Source organism: Solanum lycopersicum, chromosome 9 (genome assembly GCF_036512215.1).
Source record: "Solanum lycopersicum chromosome 9, SLM_r2.1".
In the NCBI taxonomy this organism is placed as follows: Eukaryota; Viridiplantae; Streptophyta; class Magnoliopsida; order Solanales; family Solanaceae; genus Solanum; species Solanum lycopersicum.
Window position 1 is genome coordinate 59,419,888 of NC_090808.1, and position 25,773 is coordinate 59,445,660.

Here is a 25,773-nt window from a genome sequence, read left to right on the forward strand (position 1 = left end):
ATTAGAAGTTTAACAATAGTACTTTAATGCTTTACCGTCAATTCAACAACAATGTTAACCAACATTCTCTTCTTTGCCATAATTTTTTTTTGAAGATTTTGAGAAGTTGTATCGATTAAATACTGAATACAAGATCACGAACATCTATAAACCAAACATTGTGAATGCAATAGGAAACTAATGAGTAAAAGTTTAGGAAGAAAGGATAGATAAAAAGCCATGAATATTTAGAACTTATTTTTGGAGGCTAGCACAGTGGGCGGATATATGTTGATGGACATAATGTTGTTCTCATCCTCATCTGTTGAAAGTCTATAATTACTTTTTTATGTAAGAACTTTTTCTCTCTTCTTTAAAGAAGATTTTTCAATATATTTGTTATTTCTGAAATGTTTTCTTCAGTGTTTAGTATGGCATTAAACTCTTAAAAAACAGAAATTTGTTGGTTTTACTATATACACACACTCACACAAAATTGGTGAAAGGTTAAGTACACCACATCATCTTATTTCAAAATTCGAATCTATCTCCAATGGAAACTTATCTATGTACATTTTTGAGAAATTAATTATTCAAACATATGTTTTTGAAACGTGAATATTGTTAGATATTTTATTTTAATTAAATAGTGGAGGTTGTAACACTTCTTATTCATTTCAAATAAATTTGTTTAAAACAAGACCAATCCAAAAACTGGATCAGCCCAAAACAAAGAGAAATTTTTTAGCCCAGTCCATTAATGGAACTACCAACTCCTATATCAAAACCATAGAAGATAGGGTTTCCAAATTCAAGCTCATTTTCTTTCTACCCATATCGCCGTTTGGAGATTTCAGGAATCCACCCATTCTCTTCTTTTTGTTTTAGATTATCAATTTCTTTCTCTTTTTTTGCCATGTTAACTCTCTTTCTCAACTCATAAAGGTAAGATTGTTTACCTTGGTGTTTTCCTTTTCCATTTGTTTTCCAAATTCCTCCTTTTTTGTTGTAGAGACATAATCTAGTGGAATTGTGGATTCCAAAATTGGATTAGATATAGGTGTCTAGTCTTGTGGTTGAGCTCATAACTCTCTGTAAGTGGACATCTTCTTTTTCTACCTCTTTTCCCCATTTTCTTCCTCTCTAATTCTATTTTTCTAGCTGAAGCATACGTGGATATATACAAATGCTCCTAATATCCTTCATTGTGGGTTTCCTTCCTAACCCCAAATCTGTAACTCTCAATCCGACCCTAAGACCCTCGTTTTTTTGCTGGAGACACTTTTTATAAGTTTTCGTAGTCTAGACTAGATAATTTAATGGTCATAGCTATTCAAGTGTATAATGTCAAAAACATTTTTTTTTTGTAAATATCATAGCTGTGGGAGTTTTTTAATTATTATTATTGAAAATGATTCTACAGTAGTGCATGCTTAAGTCTACTACAGTCGTAGGTTATTTTCCTTTCAGTGTTAACATAACATTTTGAAAAGAGATTGTTGCATTTAATTTGGAATTTTGAGCAAAACTTATTTGTACATATATTTTTAAAGTCAAATGATTTTAATGTTAACCTAAAGCTTGAGATTTTACCTAATCAAACACCTTTCTATTTTTTCATCAATGTTTTTTCTTAAAAAATCTTTTTACTTGGCTAATTTATTTATATACCTACTTAGTATGTTTCAAATTAATCACATTTAGCCTAATAAATTTATTTTAGTTCGGTTAATCATTGTTAATTGATCTTAAATTGTGATTAATACCTTCGGTCGGTTCATCATTGTTAATTGATCTTAAATTGTGATTAATACCTTCCCTTAACGTTAGTTGAACCCTTATTTAGAAACTTATGTTTAATAGACCTTAAAATTGAGTTAACTTTACAAATGGTCTTGATCAATTTTAGGTGCCCTAATTCACCGTAAATAATTAGGTAACGGCTCCCTAACTTAGTTATGAATTTTGGAATCATCCGTATGTTGTACACTATTTTGACATAGTTAAAATGAGGTATGAATGTACTTTATATACAACATATCTTGCAATTTAAAATACTAGCAATTGAAAGTACCATTCAAATTGAAATCAAATAAAAAAAAAAGGAGTTCCAAGGTATTTACTCAAAGTAGACACCTGCCTGGACAATCTTTCCACGTTGTCTTTTGTTCTCAAGTGCAAAATGTCATCTAATTGGTTAAACTTAAGTCAAGACAGAACATCCTTGAATTGAATTTGATATGCAAATCCAATTGGCTAAACCTGAGTCAGGACATGTCTGAATCAAATTTGATCTGTAAATCAAAATGGCAGAACCTGAGTCAGGATAAGACATGCCTGAATTGAATTTGATTTGCAAATCCAATTTGATGAACTGAGTTAGGTCATGACGTGCCTGAATCTAACTGGGTTCGTTCTGGTAGAAGAACTGGATCAGGGAAAACAAAGATTCATTAGGTTTTGGATTGACAATTCAAACAAGAAAGGGATAGATCGGTAGTGGGGGAACTGCATCGACAAGAATAGGAATACTTTACTGATTAGGATTTGGGTTGACAATTCAAATCAGAAAGAAATATATCCAGCTAACTTTGAAACAACTTACATTGATTCATTTGGAATTAAATAAAAACTTTCATAAAGAAGTCAGATCATCGATAAGTTCGTCAATAAAACTTGTAAACCTGACAAACAAAACAATAAGTTACCCTAGAATATCAGTGAACAACATTTAATTCAAAGCTGCAAAGTAGCCTGGCATAGCTTATTTAAAAGCAGCAGTTGATCTAGGGTATTGAGTTAGGGTTTTCGTGATCAACTTTAGTGCAAACCTTTATGTATAAAGAGAAACATATTAAATATATAAGAAATATTTATTGAAAACTTACTAACAAAGCAGCCACTTGATCCTGTGGTAGTGAAGAAGACGTGTATACCTAGTTTGCCTTTTTGTATGGGGTTTATTTGCCTTGGAAAAATATAAATAAGTTGTCCTTTAAAATTTTAAATTATTTGTAAATTCATATATTGAACTATTAAGGGCTACCACATAGGCTAAAATTTCTGTAAAATGGACAATAGTGATTTGTTAATCATGTACTTCAAATGATCATTCGAGCAATGACAGATGAACAAAAAGAACACTATTATAAATATCAGAAGAAAAAAGAGTCCACATTATTTGTAAATCTATAAATGATAAATCACGAAATCAAGGTGGTTTCTGATTCTGGGAAAGTTTTGGATCTTCCCTTTTGAGAAAGAAATAAATTTTCTTGTTTCCTGATTTCATTCCTAAACAATAATTAACCGACCTTTGTATACAAGCAACAAAAAATATCCAGATTATAAGTAACTAAAAAAATCAAGTCCTTTTTGTTGCCAAATGTTTTTTCCTTTGATTATTGTTTAGGAATGAATCAGAAAACTAGGAAAATTATTTTTCTAAAAAGAGATGAAGCGGAACTTCCCCATAAACAGAATCACCTTGATTTCGTGATTTGTCATTTATTTCTTCACCAAGTAAGTGGACTATTTTTTTTTCTTGTCATGTTTATTATAGTGTTTTCTTGTTCATTTGTCTATCATTGATCCAATAATCATTTCAAGTACATGATTAAGAAATCACAATTGTCCATTTTTAAGATATTTGAGCTTAAGTGGTATCCCTTCCTAGTTCAAATTATGAAGTTTCAATAATTTGAAATTGAAAAGGAGAACTTTGTTTGTGTCCAAGGCGAATCGAACCCTCATACAAAAAAGGAAGGCTAAGTATAAGTGTCTTTTTCACTACCATGGACCAAGTGACTGCTTTGTTAGCAAGTTCAAAAACTATTTCTTATATATTTAATAGATTACTCTGTATAAATATAAGATTTGCACAAAAGTTATTTTCGAAAACCCTAACTCGATACCCTAGATCTGTCGCGGGCCTTAAAGTATGCAAGACTAAGCTACTTTGCAGCTCTGAATCAAATGTAGTTCATTGCATATTTCGGTGTAACCTGTTTTTTCATTTGTCAGGTTAGCTAATTACTAGTTTCAATGTTGAGCTTATCGACGGTCTGACTTCTTTATGGAAAGTCTTACTTAATTCCACATCAATCTATGCAAGTTAATTCGAAAGTTATGCTGGATTTATCTCTCTTATTTGAATTGTCAACCCAAGTACTAATCAGAAATGAATCCTTACAGTTCCTCCACAAACGTTGATCTATGTTTTTCTCATTAGATTCATCAACCCAAAGCCTAATGAATACCTCTTTTACCTGATCTAGTTCCTTCACCAAGGCGAACTCCACCTGACTCAAATTCAACCAATCGGATAATTGCAGATCAAATTTTGATGCAGAGATGTCCTGCCCTGACTCAAGTTCAGCCAACGGGATGCTATTTTGCACTTGAGAACAGAAGATAATGCGGAAAAGTTTGTCCAGACGGATGTGATCTGTGGTAAGTATCCCGAACTTCTTTTATCTAATTGATGTCAAATTGCAGTGTATTTTTTTAACTGCTAAATATGTTGTATGGAAATTTAACTGCGTAAAGAGTACCAGAAGCCAAAGCTTTAAATTCCCAGGACGATTGCCCAACAGGTTATTCAATCGAATAGGATTTTCCTGTTGTCCAAGTAGCCGAGACCAAATGATGTTCTTGCAATTTAAAAAGCTTGAATGGCGCATCTGTTGTTGAGATCAATGAGACATCGAAGGTGATCATTTTGTATGCATTTAATCTGATCATTACTTTTATATAACTCTAATGCACAGATTCAAAAGATCACATCAAAGCATTTCATGTAAGTCTCCTTTACAAATTTTTGTGTAACGAAAAGGATATTCTTTTAGTCCCATGAGAAGGCATGGTAGGCAAAATTAATTAAATTTAGCCCTTTTCGGACATAGTAAGATAATTTCTCGATGCTTTTGCAGATTTTGCTACCATCAGGGGAGGCAGTGGTAGAATGCCAACACTTGAATATACTGTGAGCATGTATAAATATTGCATTCAAGCAGATCATAGTCACTGAAAAGGGTAGTGCTGATACCAGAACTAGATTCTACTATGAATGAACATGTATAAGTAATGAATTCAAGCAGATCATTAGCCTACAAGTAGTGCAAGTGTCTTGCTAATCTGAAAGCTAAACTTCTAATTTAGGATGATATTTCACATATATCTAGTTACCCAAATATATATATATATATCTTAAGTGATTTGCATATGTATCTGATATACATAGACTATCTCTCTCTCCTTCCTCCTATCTTGCTCGATTCCCTCCCTATTATAGCGTACTTGGTAGAAAAATTGATTGTATCTGACTTGAAATCTGATATAAAATTATTAGTTAATAAGAACATGTGTAATTATTTTAAACTATATAGAGAATTAGTAAATATGATCGAAATATTTGTCTAATTAGGTAAATTTTTCCTTAATTCTTATGCCATAAAAAGACTCAAAATATAAAGGAAAATGAGCAGGTATCGGTAGTTATTAATCATGACTGAGTCTATGTATTATCTTATGCACGATTACTTATTCATATATTAGTTATACATATATAAGTTATTACGTGCATACTCAATCATGCATAAAATAATACATAAAATTCCTCATAATATATATATAGTAGATGTTGGGTTTCTAAATTGTCAATCAAATATCAGATTAGTTTTATATATAAATAAATTATTTCTTATCTTCCTACCAAACATCATATATGTTTTTTTACGAAAATAGGCATACGAATAATTAATTTTTTGTCCAGCTATTAATAGACCCCTAATTGCTAAATAAATTAAAGGGGCGGGGCGGGGAAGCAAATTGGGGGCGTAAAGCTTTGGCTTTAGTAACTTCACATTGAAGCCGACCGATGAGACAGTGAGACTTAGGCCATTGATTTTAATTAAGATTAACATGTCTGATTCTGAATACACGTCTGAATATTAAAATGTACATTAACATTAATAGTTTTAATCTAAATACACATCTGAATATTAAGAAGTTACATTAAAATTTGAATACTAAATAATTAAGATTGTTTGTTTTTTTAACATTTGAATGTATAAATTTTGGTTTTGTTTAAAAAATAACAACTATAAAATTTAATAAAATGCTAAATTAATCTAATATTATATCAATAAAAATTAATATGACAATTGATAGTGGTGGTGACTAACGATGGTGCTTGTGTTTGGAATGGTGTTGACTGATGATAGTGGTTATATGTAGTATGGTATATTGGCTGACAGTAATGACTGACCGTGGTTGATGGTAATTATAGTAGTGATTAATCGTGGTGACAACTAATAATTAGTAGTAGAATGTTATTGTGCCTAATGGTGATGGTGAATGATGATGTTAATTAGAGATGAGTTGGGAACCAAAATAAGCCACAAAAATATAAAAGTAACCAAAATAAGTCATTATTTTAGTAAGTAACTAAAATAAGCTTAGTGGAAGAAAAAGTTCCACTATATCCAATAATTTAAACGTTTTCCGTTAGTGTCATAACATTTATTTTTAATATATACCGAAACTTTTTCTTACACTTTATAAAGTGGAGTTTTTCCTTCCACTTTATAAACTGGAACGTTTTATTCCACTTTATAAAGTGGAACTTTTTATTACACTTTATAAGAAGAATATTTTTTACGTCTTGAAGAAGCTTTTTCAGTGTTATCATATAAATTATATTGATTTTGATATGTCATTAAAACAGAAAAAATATTTCATTATGTATTTTTATTTTTTTATTCTGAAAAAATCTTTAAATCTCTATTTAAGGACGTTTATATATAGTTGATAGCACCTACAACATAAAGTCTTCAATATTTGTTCATTTCGATCTAAAAAATGTCTTTTACACCCAAAGTTAAAGTTTTATTTTCTTCGAATGACGAAATTATACATGACGAAAATATCGTTTATTATAATTGTCCTCCCAAACACAATGTTAAATATCCAATTAATGTCCGATATCATAAATTTATTTCATTAATTTAAAAAAGAATGGGTATAAACAGTACGGATTATAATTTGATTATAGTCGGAAAATACCCTACTTCATTTTTATCACAAGGACAAGTAAAATTTGGAGAGTGAATTATCTATAATGACGAATCGTTGACCGACTTGTTAAGGGTTCCAAATGACTATTTAGATCAAATCAAGTTAACAATTCTTGAAATCTATGTTAGGAAGGAGCCTAAAATTAGTCAAAAATGTTCTCCTTTATCAGGTGATGTTCATCCCTAATTAGAAAATCGTAATAGCATTGATAGATTTCCGATAATTCAATCTACTATTTTCCTAAAATGACATATTATCAAAATATTCTTATCGGTCAATATGATTTTGATTTAAATGAAACTATCAATGAAAGTGATCGGTAATGCTCAATTATTATATTTTGATTATTTGTTGATTTTGTCAATTATTTATTAATTTATATTATTTATTATTCTTATTATTATATATTTTGTAGAGGTTTACCTCAGCAAGATAGAGATATTGCTCCAAGTTATGGACTAAATAATTATTTTGGTCAATCTCACACTTTAAAATGACGTAAAATGTTGGGACATCCTCAAATTTTCATGTCTCGCCTACTTTTGATGCAGATGATTATCACTATGTCTAACACTTATTTTTTAAAATTTGAGTAAGTTAATTGCATGAGCCAAATATTTATATATTTTATACCTATATAGGGAAAATATTACACAAGATGAGCCATTGATCCTGTGAATATTGATCATCATGACCTTCCTAATTACGTCTCACCTTCAGCTAGTGATAGTGATCATTTGCCTAATGCTGAGGAATCAGGAGATAATGTTCCATTTGAGGCATCATCTAGTGATGATGATTTTTTTACTCCCAATCGATCGCCAAGACTAATGTCCATGAGTCTGTTTCGTATCATGAAATTCCTTATCTTGATCATCTCCCAGATAGTGCAGATATATTTGGTGATACACATGATGAGTATAGATCATAACGTACGTGGCATGAACCAGAAGATTTCATGAATGATGCTATTTATATTAAAAAAGACATGTTATTCAATTCAAAGAAGCAGTTGCAAAGAGCAGTTAAACTTCTACATTTGAAGATAGCAAGGGAGTGCTTTGTTATTAAATCTACAAAGAGATCATGGCGACTTGTTTGCAGACGTGTAGAACAAGGATATCGATTTAGGTTGACTTCTTTTATTGATAAACATACTAACATGAAGAAAGTTGGAAGATACATTAAAGAACATACATGTGATATGGGTACGTGCCTCGAAGGGCATTTCAACTTGGATGTTAAGATGATTGTTAAGTCCTCCATGTTGATTTAGAATGAACGCCAAGATAATATTTTATCCCTAGATGATTTTTATTAATTAAGCAAATATTCATTTTTTATTTAATAATTAATATTATTATTAATTTCAGGTTTCCCATCAAAGACTATCAAACAACTGTTCTTAAAGCATATGACATTTCAGTAAGTAAAAGAGAAGCCTATCTTGGTTGCAAGAGGGCTTTTGAAAAAGTTTATGGTACTTGAGAGGGTTCTTTTGCCGAGTTGCCGAGGTTCATGGAAGCTTTGAAACACTTCAATCCCGAAACAGTAGTCAATTATATGTTGATAGTCAAGACACATATTGGTGCAGAAATAGTCAAACAATAACATCCACCATATGGGAAAATAATGGAAGATTTGTTGATATTTTTTTGAAAAAAATAATAAGAAAATGTTTCAACTTAAAGCGACAAAAAGATAATATTTTGTGTACTTTATGATATAGATACTTTTATTTTGTCTTATATTTTACGCTATTCTGCCTCTTAATTTATTTTATTTTATTTTCATATGATTTTGAAGTAGTGTTACAATTAAAACTTTTATAGGATGTGTAAACCTAAAGTTTTCTATCAATGAATTTAGATGCCTTCCTAACCAAAACTAAATTAAATCTAAGGTTGAAAGTCAATCAAACCAAAACCACATTCTAAAAAAAGATAAAATTTTCCTACAAGTACAAGAATGCAATCTTACCTATTTTTGCACCTAAAGCAACGAATATGAGTTGAATGTTGTCGGGTTGTGCTACTCCAAAATTTTGATTTGTTTAGTGTGGGGCGTCTTCAAACTGTCGGATTGGGACCATCTTCAAAGTGAATTTTTTTGGGAGCCATGAAAAGGAAAGGGGGAGAAGGTGAAGGTGAAGGTGAAAAGGTAACTTTTTATAAAATGGAATAAAAAGTTCCACTTTATAAAGTGGAAGAAAAAGTTCTGTTACCTACTAAAAATAAACATTATGACACTAACGGAAAACGTTTAGAAAATTGAATATAGTGGAACTTTTTTTCCACTAAGCTTATTTTAGTTACTTACTAAAATAGTGGCTTATTTTTGTGGCTTATTTTAGTTCACAACTCAGTTGCATCTAACTTGACCTTGAAATCTAGATCATATCATGAGAGGAGGATTGCTCAAATCTATATTAGAAAACCATTTCATTCCTCATACAATATGGGACTCTAACGCAGTTTCACGCTCAACCCAACTGGAGCATGGAATGGAAGCCCGAATGAGGAGCCTCATTCCTATATGCATTTTGAATAAAAACTTCTTTTTGCGTTTTTGCAACTGCTGCACATTTCAAGTGACGAATTCATATAAATTAAATATTTTAGCATTATCCCGAAAAGATGTTTGGTGAATCTTCCATTCAAAATTTGCTTTGTCAATCAAGTATCGTCATATGTGTTGTTTCTATTTTGTTCAAAAAAATTTGAACATGACTGGATTTATGTTAGTTGCATTCTTAGGTCACTTCTCTATGGTGAAAAACCACAAAATTACAGTTACTCGATATACCTTCAGGCATACTTAGCTTTATAAACTTTCATTAGAGCGATGAAATCCAATTGAGAACCAACTTCAGTTTTTTATCTTTTGGTAGTCCACCTGCTTGTTGTTGTGATTCTCTTTATTGGCTCAGAAGCGATACAAAGAGAGAAGAGGCTATACTCATTGACCGTCCTGATTATATTGATCATTTTGATCACAGACTGCTCATCGAAGGTACCAGTTAGTTCAGTTCTATTATATAACAGTTAGTTCTTGCGAAGTTCTATGAGACATATGAACAGGGTTAGCTTCTAATTCTTCTCTGGGGGTAGTTAAAAACTGACTCACTCTCTTAAGAGGATCAACATTGTTCTCACCAACCTTCCTATGTACACTCGAACCTATCTACTAATAAATGGTGGAGATGTTCAACCACTTAAGCACGCCTAACTTGTTTGAATTTTTCTTTTCAAGGGTTTTCTATATGCATTTTGAATCTGAATCTAAACTCTTTTTTCAGGAAACTGCTGCATATTTTAAGTATTGATCATTAATCTTGAAGGAAAATCGCAACCTTCTAGGAACATTGTCACCATGACCATTTAATCCTGCCTTATGATCCCCTAAAAAGTCTGATAGAAGTTTCCAGATTTACAAGTTAAAAGCTAAAAATCATGTTGAGAACCCTCTGTTTGATGATAATAATTTTATTTTGATGTAATGGAAAATAGGTTATCCAGTAGAAGATCAATTCTATTACATCTTCCTAAGACATATAGTCTCTTCTCATAGAAAACCATGAAAGATGAAATAGCCAGAGTATATAATTTACTGACATCTAAGTGTAATTTCTTTGAAAGTCAGTTCAAGCACTATAAGGATAGAAAAAGGTTAGTGAATGTCACTACTTACGACTTAGATTGAGGAGTGCCTAATCTTAAAAGAAGTATTAGAATATAATTATGATTGCATTTGTTCTAAACATGGAGGGATTAATAAATATGTATATGACAGGAGAATAATTCCCTATTCTTCCATCAAATTAATATTCTGGAAGTTCGTTTATAATTAAATATATAACAGTAGTACTATTTTTTTGTCCTACCATAATATATTCTGCTTATGCATTACTAAGGTGACCAATCAAGAAGAATGTTCCGTGGTTTTATATCACAGTAAATCATGTGTGTTTGACACTCATAGTTAAGATAAGGAAGCGCATACCCACATCATTCTCTGAAGTGTGGTCAAGCTACTCTTCTCATGTATCTCATTCTCTGGCATGAACTGAAGCAGCAGCAGGGGAAGATGTTTGGCAAATTTTTCATTCAAAATTTGCTTTGTCAATCAAGCATCGTCATATGTGCTATTTTTATTTTGTTCCAAATTTTCTTATTCGTTAAATTCTTACTTCACTTTCCTATGGTCAAAAACCAAAAGAATTATAGTTACTCAATACACCTTCAGGCTTACTTAGCTTGATATACTTTCATCGCAACGATGAAACCCAACTGCAAACAATTTCTGCTTTTTATCCTTCAGTAGTCCACTTACTTGTTGTTGTGGATCTCTTTATTGGCTCAAAAGTGATACAAAGAGAGAAGATGCTATACTCTTGACAAGTCAGGATTAGCTTCTAATTCTTCTCTAGATGACCAAAGAAAAGATTCCGGGAGTAGTTAAAAACCGATTCTTTCTTTTCCATCCCAGTACCCTATATTAGGAGGATTAATGGTATTCTCACTAACCGGTCTCCAATGTACATTCGAAACTTCATACCAATTAATGGTGGAGATGTTCAATTACTTGAGCATGCCTAACTTGTTTGAATTTTCTTTGTAGGGTTTCCCTATATGCATTGTGAATGTGAAAATAAACTTTATTTCTTTGAGGCAACTGCTGCATATTTCAAGTATTGATCATGATGCTCCAACTATGGGACAGGAATACCTCATGTGCGTCTAGAATCTGGAAGAAAAATCACAACCTTTACATTCATGAATGAAACACATTATCTGATGTAGACGTTCAGAACTAATATCAGATGTTCCTAGAGTCAGACTAAATCCATTAAGTAACAAGAAATATGACACTACCTTAGTTCTTCTCCATGCTGAAAATACTACAGGCATTTCAAGTTTTACATCAAATCCAAAGCTTACCAAATAGACAGAATGTTAGCATTCTTACCAAGTAGACAGAGTTTAAACCATTTTAGATCAAATCCAATGCTTTCATTTGTAGCCTATGGCCTCAATCTCCCCTTTTTAGAAATTTTTATCTTATCAGTGTCAATCTGAACAAGCAACACCAATCTCAAGTATGCTAACCAAGAATTCCATCTCTTCTTTCTTGATACTGCCCTAGTATTCTTGAAAAGTTGTTTTGTCTAGAATCTCCATAACTTTCTCTGGCAATGTTGTTTCAACAAAGTCGTGGAAGCTAGAACTTGCTTGGAACAAAGTGTCGTATGTGGGTCTTCTTCCAGTGAATATCTCCAATATGAGAATCCCAAAACTGTATATATCTCCTTTAACGGAGAACTTACTACCCATGCCAATTTCTGCAACAAGAAAATTTAGCTTATAAATAAACCACTATTGTTAGAAGAAATTTCGTATCATAGTTTTTATTAACCTAGGATCATTACCTGGAGCTACATAGCTAAATTGCGCTGTGAGATCTTCATCAATAATGAGTCTATTATATTCTAGGTGTTTTGATGATCCTTACAAATACAGAGTCTAACAAGGGAGCAGATTCAGGTAAGGGTCCTTTTGTTAGGATCAAATTCACGCACACACGCTAGATGAATGAAGAACACAAGAACTTTCAAGAGAAAGAGATGAGAGATCTAGAGAGAGAAAGAGAAAACCCAATATTTCGTGGTAAAACCCCGTAAGTAAACTTCCACGGCGGTGAGGTATATTTATATTAATAAATCAGAGTATTTTTTGTTACAGAGAATAAATAGGAAAACCTAAAATAGAGAATAAATAGGAAAGCCTAAAATAGAGAATAAATAGGAAAACCTAAAATTAATCAGGCTCCACTACCTAACAATTCTCCCACTTGGAGACTGACTCAGTCATCCAAAAAATACATTCTCAAAATAATCTCTTCATCATCAACATCTTTACCGCATCGCAACATTTGTAGCAACAACTACAGAAGACCAACCGAGGTTTTACATAACCTCAGTTTCCCAACATCAACACATTTCGTCAATATGTCTGCCAGGTTCTTTGCACCCTCTATCTTCTCCAAGCACATATCACCATCTTCCACTGCCCTGCGAGTGAAATGGTATCGCCTTCTGATGTGTTTTGTCTTCGAATGATAGATTGGATTTTTCACCAACTGTATGGCACTCTGGCTATCTGAGTAAAGAATCTTCTCGCTTTGCTTCTTGCCCAATTCCTCAAGATAATCTTCCAGTCATATCATCTCTTTCCCAGCTTCAGCTATTGCCACATACTCAGCTTCAGTAGATGAAAGAGAAACACACTTTTGAAGCCTGGACATCCAACTCACTGCTGTTCCACTTATGGTGTAAATTTACCCGGATGTACTCTTGCTCGAGTCAACATCCCCACCAAGATCAGCATCCACAAAACCTTGTAGAGTCACCTTGCCTTTGCCAAAAGAAAGTGAAGTACTGGATGTACCTCTCAGATATCTCAGAAGCCATTTCACAGCTTCCCAATGCTCTTTCCCAGGGTTCGCCATGTACCTGCTAACTACTCCCACTGTATGTGCTATATCAGGTCTATTGCAGACCATAGCATACATCAAACTACCAACTGCTGAAGCATATGGAAGAAGTGCCATGTGATCACGCTCCTCGGCAGTCTTGGGTGACTTCTCCTTTGATAATTTAAAGTGATTTGCCAATAGAATAGTCCTGGGTTTAGCATCATTAACCCTGAATCTGCTCAGCACCTTCTCAATGTACAACTCCTGAGATAGATTTAAAGTGCCAGCAGGTCTATCCCGAGAAATCTTCATCCCCAAAATCTGCTTTGCTGGACCCAAATCTTTTATCTCAAACGCTGCAGACAACCTTGTCTTCAGATTGTTAATCTCTCTCGTACTAGATCCTGCAATCAACATATCATCCACATACAAGAGTAGAAAGACATATGAATCAGTGTATTTCTTGAAGTAACAACAACGATCCTTTTCAGATTTGCAGAATCCACTCTTGGTCATGAAGGAGACAAACTTCTTGTACCACTACCTTGGTGCTTGCTTTAGTCCATACAAGCTCCTGGTGAGCTTGCACACCATGTGTTCCTTGCCTGGAACCACAAATCCTTCCGGTTGCTGCATATAGATCTCTTTGTCCAGATCTCCATGTAAAAACGTTGTTTTTACATCCATTTGCTCTAGATGCAAATTTTCTGATGCAACAATACTCAACAGAATTCGAATAGAGGTTAACTTCACAACAGGAGAGAATATTTCAGCATAATCAATACCTTTCCTTTGTGAATATCCTTTAACCACTAAACGAGCCTTGAACCTTCTTTTGTCATCTGGTTCAGTCTTGATTCTAAACACCCACTTGTTCAGCAAAGCTCTCTTCCCTGCAGATAACTCAGTCAACACCCATGTGTCATTCTTCTCAAGTGACCTCATCTCATCATCCATGGCTTACTCCCACTTGATCGAATCCTCCACCTGTAGGGCCTCATCAAAAGACTCTGGTTCCCCCCATCAGTCAGCAATAGATAGTGTAATGAAGGTGAATACCTATCTGGTGCCCTGATGGATCTGATGATCTCCTTAACACCTGCTCAGGTGTAACTTGCTCCACTTCAAATTCTTCAGTAGGAGTTGGTTGAGTATCTGCTTCGACATCTCTAGGGTTACTCTTCTCCAACTCAACCTCAACTCCCACTTGCTTTGTAATCTCTAGAACCTTCTGCTCTCTGTCCTTGTACAGGACAGACTCATTAAATGTCATGTCACAATGTCTCAGGATCTTTCTGTTCTTGTCATCCCAAAACCTGTAACCAAACAAATCAGAACCATATCCTATGAAGTAACACTTCACAGCCTTGGCATCAAGCTTGTCTCTCTTTTCTGGATCAACATGAACATAAGCAGTGCAACCAAAAGTCCTCAAGTGTGAGTACTTTAGTTTTTTTCCTGTCCACACCTCCTCTGGAATCTTGAACCCTAAAGGAACTGATGGTCCCCTGTTGATCAAGTATGCAGCTGTGCTCACAGCATCTGCCCAAAGTGTTTTGGGCAGTCCACAGTGTATCCTCATACTCCTTGCACGCTCATTCAATGTTCTGTTCATCCTCTCAGCAATTCCATTCTGCCTTGCCTTACCGGGAACTGTTCTCATCAATCTGATTCCCTCAACTGCACAGAATGCCTTGAACTCTAATTTGTCATACTCTCCTCCATTGTTAGACCTTAGGCATTTGACTTTCAAACCGGTCTGATTCTCAACTTCAGCTTTCCACTTCTTGAAAGTTTCAAACACATCTGACTTATGCTTCAAGAAGTAAACCCATACCTTCCTGCTGAAATCATCAATGAAGGTAACATAGAATCTGGATCCTCCAAGTGCTGATACTGGAGATTGTCCCCAAACATCTGTATGGACCATTTCCAACCGCACTTTCTTTGGCTCTCTAGGAGTCTTTGTGAAGCTTACTCTTTTCTGTTTGCCCATTACACAACTCTTGCAAAGACCCATATCAACAGACTTCAGACCCTCTAATGCTCCTTTTGCAACCAGCATCTTCATTCCTTTAGTACTCATGTGTCCAAGTCTGTTGTGCCACCCACATGAACCGGATGCACCTTCAGCAACAGTGGACATGTTTATACACCCTGCAATGGTGTACATAATTCCATATTTGGTGCCACGAGCTACTACCATAGCACCTTTCACGATCTTCCACGAACCTTTCCCAAATCTGCTGCATATCCCGTGCTATCCAACTGACCAAAAGAGATCAAATTTTTCTTGATCCCAGGAATATATTTGACATCCTCCAATGTCCACTGGTTTCCCGAGGTGGTCTTTATGCAAACATCCCTCTTTCCTTCAATCTCTAAGCCTTTATTGTCAGCAAGATATACTTTCCAAAATTTCCAGATTTGAAGTTTTGGAACAACTCCTTGCTTGGAGACGAATGGAAAGATGCACCAGAATCCAAAATCCATGATTCAGTCGGGCTGTTCACACTAAGGATTAGAGTATCCCCAATGTCCTTTGCTGAATTTACAGAATCATTGTCATCTCCAAATTTCTGATTCTGTTTTTTCTTTGGCTTTGTACAGTTCGTCCGAAAGTGCCCTTTTTCTCCACAGTTCCAACAAGTCACGTTTGATCTGTTCAGTGATTTTCCTCGATTCTTTAATTTTGAACGACCATGTTGATTTTGGCCTTTCGTCTTACTTCTCCCCCTTCGATCAACGCTGAGAGCACTGCCCGATGAATCTCCCACTTCTCGTTTGCGAATACTTTCGCTAAGAACAACATCACGGATTTCATCAAACTTCAGTTTCTCAGATCCACGGGAACTGCTAATCGCAGCAACAACAGTATCCCAAGACTCGGGCAGAGATGACATCAAAATCAACGCCTTAATTTCATTTTTGAAATTAATATCCACATAATTAAGTTGAGTCACAATCATATTGAACTCGTTTATATGATCAGAAACGGATCCAGTTTCAGACATCTTTAAATTGAACAATCTACTCATCAAATATACCTTATTCATAGCCGATGATTTTTCAAACATATTTGATAGTGCCTTCAACAGACCGGACGTAGTCTTCTCCTTCACGATGTTGAACGCCACGTTTCTTGACAAAGTCAACCGGATCAACCCTAGAGCGTGGCAATCCTTGAGTTTCCACTTCTCCTCCGTCATGGATTCCGGCTTCACCCCGGTCAACGGTTCGTGAAGATCTTTCTGGTACAGATAATCTTCGATTGGCATCTTCCAGAAACTGAAATCGGATCCATCAAACTTCTCGATTCCAAGCTTTGAAATGTCCATCTTCAGTGATCGTGTTGAATCTCCTTAGCTCTGATACCAGTTGTTAGGATCAAATTCACGCACACACACTAGATGAATGAAGAACACAAGAACTTTCAAGAGAAAGAGATGAGAGATCTAGAGAGAGAAAGATAAAACCCAATATTTCGTGGTAAAACCCCGTAAGTAAACTTCCACAGCGGTGAGGTATATTTATATTAATAAATCAGAGTATTTTTGGTTACAGAGAATAAATAGGAAAACCTAAAATAGAGAATAAATAGGAAAGCCTAAAATAGAGAATAAATAGGAAAACCTAAAATTAATTAGGCTCCACTACCCAACACCTTTGGCACTAAGAGTCTCAAAAGGGTAATGAATAAATAAACTCAGCATCATGTTTATTTGTGTGTCTTCATCAAAAAGGGGGAAAATGTTATATTTTTGGTGTTCTGATAATCCTCAAAACTGCAGGATCCTGGTCCTCGACAGAGTTCTCTCCCTTAGATGTATAATGGGGTACAACTGTAAAGTTGTCTCGTCAGTCAGTGGTAGGTGAGGTGCCAACATACCGAACCAATCAGAATGGATCAGAGTGTTTGTCCAATGGGTAATAACTCTTCATGGTTGATATTTTCAACATGACAAACACCATGTTAAAATCATTCATCCAAAGGAGGAAGCCAACCAACAAGCCTTTTAGGAATTCTCAAATAACGCAGCAAGGGACCTGGTCCCGGGAAGTTTGCGAACAAGAAAAGACAGTTGTCAAAAGGCTTCCAACTGATATAGTCGATGCACAATCTCCAACTTATGCCAAACCCAGGGACCTTGTAAAGACCTGGTCCACGGTTTGACATTCTCCTCACTTATAGGCTAAAAAAAGTACAAGTGGTTGGTGCACAGTTGGACAGGGACCTCGACCAATGGCGTGGTCTCGAAGGTTGTGACTATTCTTCATTAACCTAATGTCTATAGTTATAATCTTAATCTTTGCAACTTGAAAAACTCTCAATAACTCTCGTCGAAAAGTGAAGATTTATCCTCAAGATCAAACTCGAACCAGATAGTGCTGCAAGCTTAGTGGTCTTAGGATTTATTCTTCTGAACATATATTGTACATCTAATCCTACATCTATAAAGGACTCAGATATTTTGTTGGTACTACAATTCTAAATTAGTTACAGTTAATTGATTTAGTGGGCAATGTTGTATTGCCTAGGAAAAATTTAAATCATAGAGTTAAGTGTTTTAGTGGGCGGTGTTGTATCCGCTTAGAAAAAGTCTAACTTATCCAGGGGTAATAGCTTAGTGGGCAGTCTTGTATCTGTTAGACTCTTCAAGTAATAGGTAGATTATTTGGTCGTGAGATTAATAATTTTTTCTCACGTTGGGTGTAACTGGGTTCACTTTTGCTTATGAAAGATTAGTGAACAGTTGAAAATCTTGTGCAACAGGTTGTGGTTTTACTCTCTTGGAAAAGGAGGTTTCTACGTAAACTTTTTGTGTTGTGTTCTCCTTATTGTTTACTCTTCTGCACTGTTCTTGCTGTGTCAAGGGACCTGGTCTATTTACTGATAGTGGACGTCTATATTCTATCAGAGTCTCACCGAACCAGATCACTCCATGAACTGTGAGATCTTCATCAAGAAGAATATTCTGTGGTTTTATATCACAGTGAATCATGGGTGTTCGTCACTCATGGTAAAGATAATAAAGTGCAGAGGCCACATATTATGATATTCATTCTCTCAAGTATCATGCTTGAGGGAAGCACATGATTCTTCCACGTCTTTTGATAAACACAAGATTGTAAATGCAACTTCTGAATCCCACCACAAAACTAGGAGTTTCGGTTTAAACCATTTACACTTAAATTTGAAAATACTCCGGTGACAGGAACCTCACCATCTAGATTGATGACAGATAAGTTCAAGTAGAGTAAGGAAGTAAGACTTGCAATGAAGTGAGGAATTGGCCCTGATAGTTTATATTGGGAAAGATCCACGGATTGGAGATTCGACAGATCTTTTAAATTAGGAATGGTCGCTTGAAGGGAGTTTCCCTTCAAATAGTTCTCCCCCAAGGCCAGGCATTTTCCACGAGTTCGTGGAATCTTCGCCGAAATATTATTATGAGAAAAATCAAGATAAGTAAGATGACCCCAGTTACCAATATACACCGGGATGGACCAGTCAAAGAGTTATAAGATGCATAAATATATGTGAGAGATGAGAGAGCAAAAAGTTGTTGTGGTGTAGTTCCTGTTAGATTGTTTTCAGAAATACCCAATTGTTGCAGTTGGCTACAGTTTCATCTAATTTTGTTCCCGTAGTAGAGTAGGGGTGGTAACTTACTAGAAAGGTTGACTGTTAAATGAGGTAACGTACCTACAAACTCCAAAAAGGAGCATTTGTAGACTGCTGGCAGTTGGTAAGAGAATTCACATAGTCAAGGTCATCATGCTTACCGTATCCAAGTTGGTTACTCCAAACGTTGAGCCACAACAAATTCCGCAAGATACCAAAACCCTTGGGTATATATCAAGTGAAATTGTTTACAGGAAAATCAAGCTCTAGCGATTTAGAATCATTGGCCTCAAAGAACGGTATGGAACCAATGAATTGAAGTTCACTAAGTGAAGTACTACGAAATTAAGAAAGTAGTTGCCTAAATCGGATCTGAGATTACCAGGGATGACAAATTGTATAACGGAGGAGGGAACTCCCCGAATAAGCTATTTACTGACAACCCAAGAAGCCTCAACTTGGTCAATTGAGCTATTGAAGTTGGCACTTGTCCCTCTAGATTGTTGTACGATAAATATAACTCTTCTAAAGATGTAAGATTTCCAACAGAACCTGGAAAGAGTCCTGTCAGGTTGTTATTTCTGAGAGACAGTTTCACTAACTTCTTTAAAGATCCAACTTGGTAAGGAATCTTCCCCATAAGAGTGTTGTGGTCCAGGACAAGGTTATTGAGGTTAACACAATGTGATAGATTAACTGGAATTTCCCCTGTCAGATAGTTGAAACTCAAATCCAAGTTTTGAAGTCTTTACAGCATGTTGAGTTGTTGAGGAATTTTTTCATGGAAGGCATTTTGTGCAAGGTCAAACGAATTAAGAAAATAGATATTTCCTAGGTGAATTGAGATCATACCTGCCAGCCTCATCCCTTCAAGATTCAACCGGATGACTCTTCCGTGTCTCAGACCATATTTTACTCCAGTCCACTGATAGAAACGAACAGAATCATTCCAAGAGGCGAAAAATCTTGATGGATCCTCACTTATTTGGGACTTGAATCCAAGTAAGGAAAGTTTATCAGTTTCATTAGCAAGAAAATCAGAAGATGCCGCCTGTTGGAGAGAAAAAGAGAATAGAAACACAGTATGGATAGCCGGAAAGGTGTGGAAGTTAACACTTGCTGTGAAAGTTTCCATTCTGCAAAATGTCAAAAACCAAAAGATGATACCTCTTTGAAATGTTGTAATTGGTATTGGAGCACCACTGCATGGCATATTGACAAAAAAATGACTAAAATTGACAAATATGCACAACTATAAACAAGTTTGGTTAACAATTTTCTTCAAGATTGATTCAGATTTTGGTGCTTGATCCACCTAATCTTTTCATTATAATATGCATTCAGAATTATTCAGCTCTTGAAAAAGTCACAAAGGTCTGGTGCAAGGTAAGGACATATTAACTGATCTTTTCCCGATTCAAGAGTTGGGCTGACTAACTGTAGAATTGTTCTATTTGAGTCAACTCCCCAACTTTTCTCTTTAAGTTCACTGATACAGAAATTTAGAATAGTTTGTGTAAACATGTATTGCAAAATTCGTATTCCTTTTTTTCAGGGGTCTTAATGATAATTGTAGCTACGATTTGTCGGGAAATATAATACGTGGATGATGCATTAATAAGTATCGAAACAACCACAAATGATACTTATGTATATTGGGAATAAGAAAACTAAACAACAATCATCCAAGGAAAGCATTAGAGCTAATTAACACATTTAATAGTTTGATGCATACTATATATCTAGTAGTGTCCAATTCATTCTGCTGGTTACAGCCTCTAAATTTATATTCCTCCCAAATTTGTTGTATCCTCAACCTCAGCAGCTTGTTCATCACATATCTCAGTGATAATCGAGTATATTTTCGGTATCAGGTCCAAGCAGCATAGCGTTGATAATTCCCATAACATCTTGATCACCTGCAATATGATCCTTTATATGATGTGAAAACCAACCGATAAACAATACTTTGATCAACTCTATGCCCTTTAGTAGTCCACCTGTTTATTGGCTCAATTATTGACTCATAAGTAATAGTAGTGTTCTAGCTTTTGATACAAAAAGAGAAGAGGCTATACTAATTGACCATCCTGAGTTTGCTGGTCTTTGTGCGCCATAACTATAATTAATAGAAGCGAATACAATGATCGATAAACTCAAAACAGTCAACTAGTATATCCTGTACTCTCATTGTATCAAAAGGTAGAACACTACTGTCACTTATGAGAAAATATAAAAAATTGCATCAATAACAAGTGGACTACCAAACACCAAAAACAAGTGGACTATCAGTTGGATTTCAAGCCATAAACAAGATCACTTTTATGGAAGTATGTGAAATTTGTAGAACAAATTGGAATTTTCAACCAGTATATTGATGATTACCACTTTGTATTGATTTAAATGTGGGCAAAGAGATGATTTTATTAATAATGAATAGGGTATCTATATAAGAAGGTGGAACATAACGATAGGAAAGAAATAAAACAATTATTAACTAAAATAAATGACAATCTTTACCATAATGAATAAAGATCAAGAAAGAAAATCAATCAAAAAGATATGACAATCTTTACAGTTATGAATAAGAATCAAGAAAGAAATCAATACAATCAATCACAACATATGACAATCTTTACCGCTATGAATAAACTGAAATTGAGAAACTAAATCTTTTATCATCATTATCTTACATAAATGCCCATAAAAAATTAACTAACAACTATACTCTTTATTTTACCTCTTATTAAATAAATAGTATTTGGACACGCACGTTGCGCGTGTACCTCTTTCCAGTGAGCATAAGTATTTTTAAAAAGTGCATCAATATATAATAAATATATTCTAAAATCAATGATATCCAATATCTAAAGTGTAATCTTGAAGATTCTTAATTAGTACTAATTTGATTTTAATTTTAGTTTATGAGTTAAAATTTGATATGAATTTGTCAATTTTTTTATAGTTTTTTATATAGATATTATGTTTTGATTAAAAAATAATTAAGTTAATTAAATTCATAGATTACAAACTTAATGCACTCATATCATCAATTAAACCCTTGTCCTACCACCACAATCAATATTACATTTCTAAACAAACTTCATTTGATATGACTCATCGCAATTATAATATATTTTTGTTAGAAAAGGAATTCAACATTTTTTAATATTTTGTGGAATTGTATTGTTAAAATTGTACTTGAAAAATAAAAATAAAAACATGATAAAAATAATATTATGACATTTGAGTGATGAGTAATATAAATTCTAAATGAGAAAGGAAGGAATAAACTATGGATCAAATAACTAAAATAACCAACTAAAATTAAAGCAAAGAAAGCTAATATAATTTCATGAGTAAAATAATCAAAATATGATATTGTATTCATTCCTTCTTTCTTAACATGGATTGTTTTCCTCCCTTCTTTCTTTTGAATGAAAACTCCATTAAAAAAAATAAATCAAACAAAGAAATGAAGCTGAATAGGCAATGAATATCACATCACTCAACATACCAAAGCTCATATACATTTTTTACTTTTATTGGGTTATGATGGTTGTTATCAAAATTCAATACTTAATTAGCTTTATACACAAGTAACTCACATGAATCTGCATATGAAAATTCAATAAATTTGACCTACTATTGATAAAATATAATAATAATAATATTAGTAAAAAAAACACAAACAAAGAATTGTGCTAACAATAAAATCATGTCAGAATGAAATGTAACTTACCCCATTTGTATTGGCACAACTCAAAATACAGTTCTATGCAATCGACACTGAAGCATCTCATCAATTGATTTTCCTTATAACAAAAAAAAAAACATCTCATATGCTATTGACACAAAATTACAAATTTTATTTTTCATCCGAGATTAAAATCTTAAATATCAGTCAAACATCATAAACTATATTATAAGTAAGAAGTAAGAAACAGAATTAAAAAAATAACTTAAAATAACATGCACAATGCAGCATCCAAAAGAAAAATGTTCCAACGATCTTTATCGAACTCATAATAAAATAGAATGTAAAGAGCTAGAAGAAATACATATATGAAATGAAAAGACAAGGATCATAGTGGGGAATGCAAAGAGACAACAGTTTCTTTAGAAGATTGTTAACGAATAATTATTTTTTTAATGTATTTATTTCATGTAAAAATATATATTTTAAGTATAATATGATATGATTATTATTTAATATTTTGTTAATTAAATATTTTTTATTTAATATAAGGGTAAAATGGTATTCCAACATTGTACTTTGATACTTCCCACTTATAATAATACTAGTTCTCAGAACGTGCATTGCACGTTTGTCCCCTAATTGATAGTAGAAAAGTTAATTTATATAACTAAGTTCAACTCTAAGTCCTTTCATATGTAAGTTAAACATAAGAATATAACTTTGAACAAAATATAACATAAAAATATTGTGTTATAATTTGGAGGTTTAATATTTTAAATACTTCATGAAAAATAATTTTTTTATTATATCAGAGGAGTTAATATATTTTAATTACTAAGCATAAGTTCTAATAATCAAAAAAGAAATTGCCTATTAAAAAAAGATATGTATAAAGAAAAATATTACAAAATATTTGGCGGTATATCATCAAATTTATAGAAAAAATTACAAATTCAAATGAAAAAAATACAAGACATGACATTCATAATAAAAGAAATCACATTAAAATATATAGACAAAAATATTTTCAGACTTATTGAATTACATTTTGTTAGAAGTCGACTTACTGTAGACAAAACATATCATATATATAAAAAATAACTATAATCATATATTAATAATAAAAAAGATAAACAAAAAAGAAAGCATGAATATGTTAAGAATAATGATACACTATACTTCTTGAACTATATATTAAAGGATCTCTCTCTCTCTCTCTCTCTCTCTCTCTATATATATATATATATATATATATATTAAAGGATCTCTCTCTCTCTCTCTTTCTCTCTCTCTCTATTGAAGGTTGAACCTTTTTACCTTTGTCTGATAGTAGAGGTAGTTCTATTTTCTTTTTGTTAATTATTATTCCATTATTAACAAATAATCTAAAAATTGTACTTTTGTACCTCACTGTAACAGTTAAGTACATGAATTTTTAAAACTTTTAAGATTACATGTAAAAAAATAAAAAGTACAAATATATTGATTTAAAAAGATAACTAATTATCAAACAATGACAAAGACATAATTATTATTCTATGGGAATCAACATGTTTACCCTCAAAATAATAAATAATAATAACAAAATGTGATTAGCTTTACTATATGTATCCTAAAAATATAAGAAAAAATGAATACAAAAATACAGTAATCAATTACAAAGTTCTATTTAAAAACACAAAATGATGGAGATACACAAAAATACAAATTCACTTACAACTTCATATTGGAGTATATTCATCATGCAACTATTATAATTTACATATTTCTCGAAAAAAATGAATATGCATGAAATTTTAAATAATAAGAAAAAATAATTAAAATAGTAAGAATTCTTATAATTACAAACTGTAATGAAAATTTTACAACTGATGTAGACTAACCTACTGTAAAATGCAAGACGATCACAAACTTAAATAAAAGAAGGAATATATATAATGTGGTGTGAGTGTGTTTGATAGACTCTTCATTACCCCCACTTATTTTACAAATTAAAATTAAAATGTTATTAAACTCTTCATTACCTACATTTAATCAGTACATGAATATATGATGCATTAAGATCTTGTTTGATGCTTGAATTTAAATATAACTATTACTTATATTTAATTAATTAAATAGATATTAATATTAATTTGTTTTAGGTGTAAGATAAGGGCAAAATGATAATTCAACTTTGAGATTAGGAGCTTCCCACTTATAATAATATATGATATGATAAATTATACTTATGAATTTATCACTTTTGATTTCTGATAATCACGTTTTTTAAACTGCATTCATGCTACAATTATGGTGGCACCATTGGGCTTCTAGTACTATTGAACTCATCCATGGTCAATCTCTTCATATACATTGCCTTATTTATAAAAAAAAAATGCTTAATGTTATAACTCATTTTAACTCGAGGTCAAACGATGTATAACATATCAGTGAATTAGAACTCCTATTTTGCTAAAGTAATGCTAAGTTAAGTTTGAATTATTGTTAACCTCATGAAATTATAGGTAAAAGTTCTAATTATCCTAAAGGGAAGACACACGCACTTTAAAATCCGTTTAAAACGATTAGCCGATCAAAACTTAGGTTACTTAATTAAAAAAGGAGCAAATTTAACAGGAATATGTTTTAAATACTTGTGATATGTATCTTGGAAATAGAATCCCTCATATTTTGCAACAAAGTAGAAAAATAACCTTATATGATTTTAGGTAAAAGTTCTAATTATCCTAAAAGGAAGACGCACATACTTTAAAATTCATTAAAAATTATCTGCTGGCCAAAATATAGGTTAATTAATTAATTAAAAAGCAAAAAGAGCAAATTTGAAAAGAATATATTATAAATACTTGTGATATGTATCTTGAATAATATTTGTCATCTTTTGCAACAAATCAGAAAAGTAATAAAATCACAG

At 32.9% G+C, this 25,773-nt stretch overlaps 1 protein-coding gene, 1 long non-coding RNA gene and 2 pseudogenes across 2 annotated transcripts; 1 reads left to right on the plus strand and 3 right to left on the minus strand.

Moving 5' to 3' along the window:
• The first annotated feature begins 819 nt into the window (after positions 1–819).
• On the plus strand, positions 820–5,255 carry LOC138338297 (uncharacterized). Its single transcript, XR_011211734.1, has 3 exons — positions 820–1,073; positions 4,257–4,690; positions 4,911–5,255. It is a non-coding gene; the product is annotated as an uncharacterized lncRNA (long non-coding RNA).
• Positions 5,256–14,834: 9,579 nt separating this feature from the next.
• On the minus strand, positions 14,835–15,736 carry LOC138338621 (uncharacterized mitochondrial protein AtMg00300-like). The gene is made up of 2 exons (XM_069289600.1): positions 15,368–15,736; positions 14,835–14,846 (listed from the first exon to the last, which is right to left on the minus strand). The coding sequence occupies exons 1-2, from the start codon at positions 15,734–15,736 to the stop codon at positions 14,835–14,837; spliced, it is 381 nt and encodes a 126-aa protein (XP_069145701.1).
• Positions 15,737–18,263: 2,527 nt separating this feature from the next.
• Positions 18,264–19,160, minus strand: LOC138338622 (probable LRR receptor-like serine/threonine-protein kinase At3g47570; annotated as a pseudogene).
• A 357-nt stretch (positions 19,161–19,517) lies between these two features.
• LOC138338623 (putative receptor-like protein kinase At3g47110) lies at positions 19,518–21,495 on the minus strand (annotated as a pseudogene).
• Between the last annotated feature and the right edge of the window lie 4,278 nt (positions 21,496–25,773).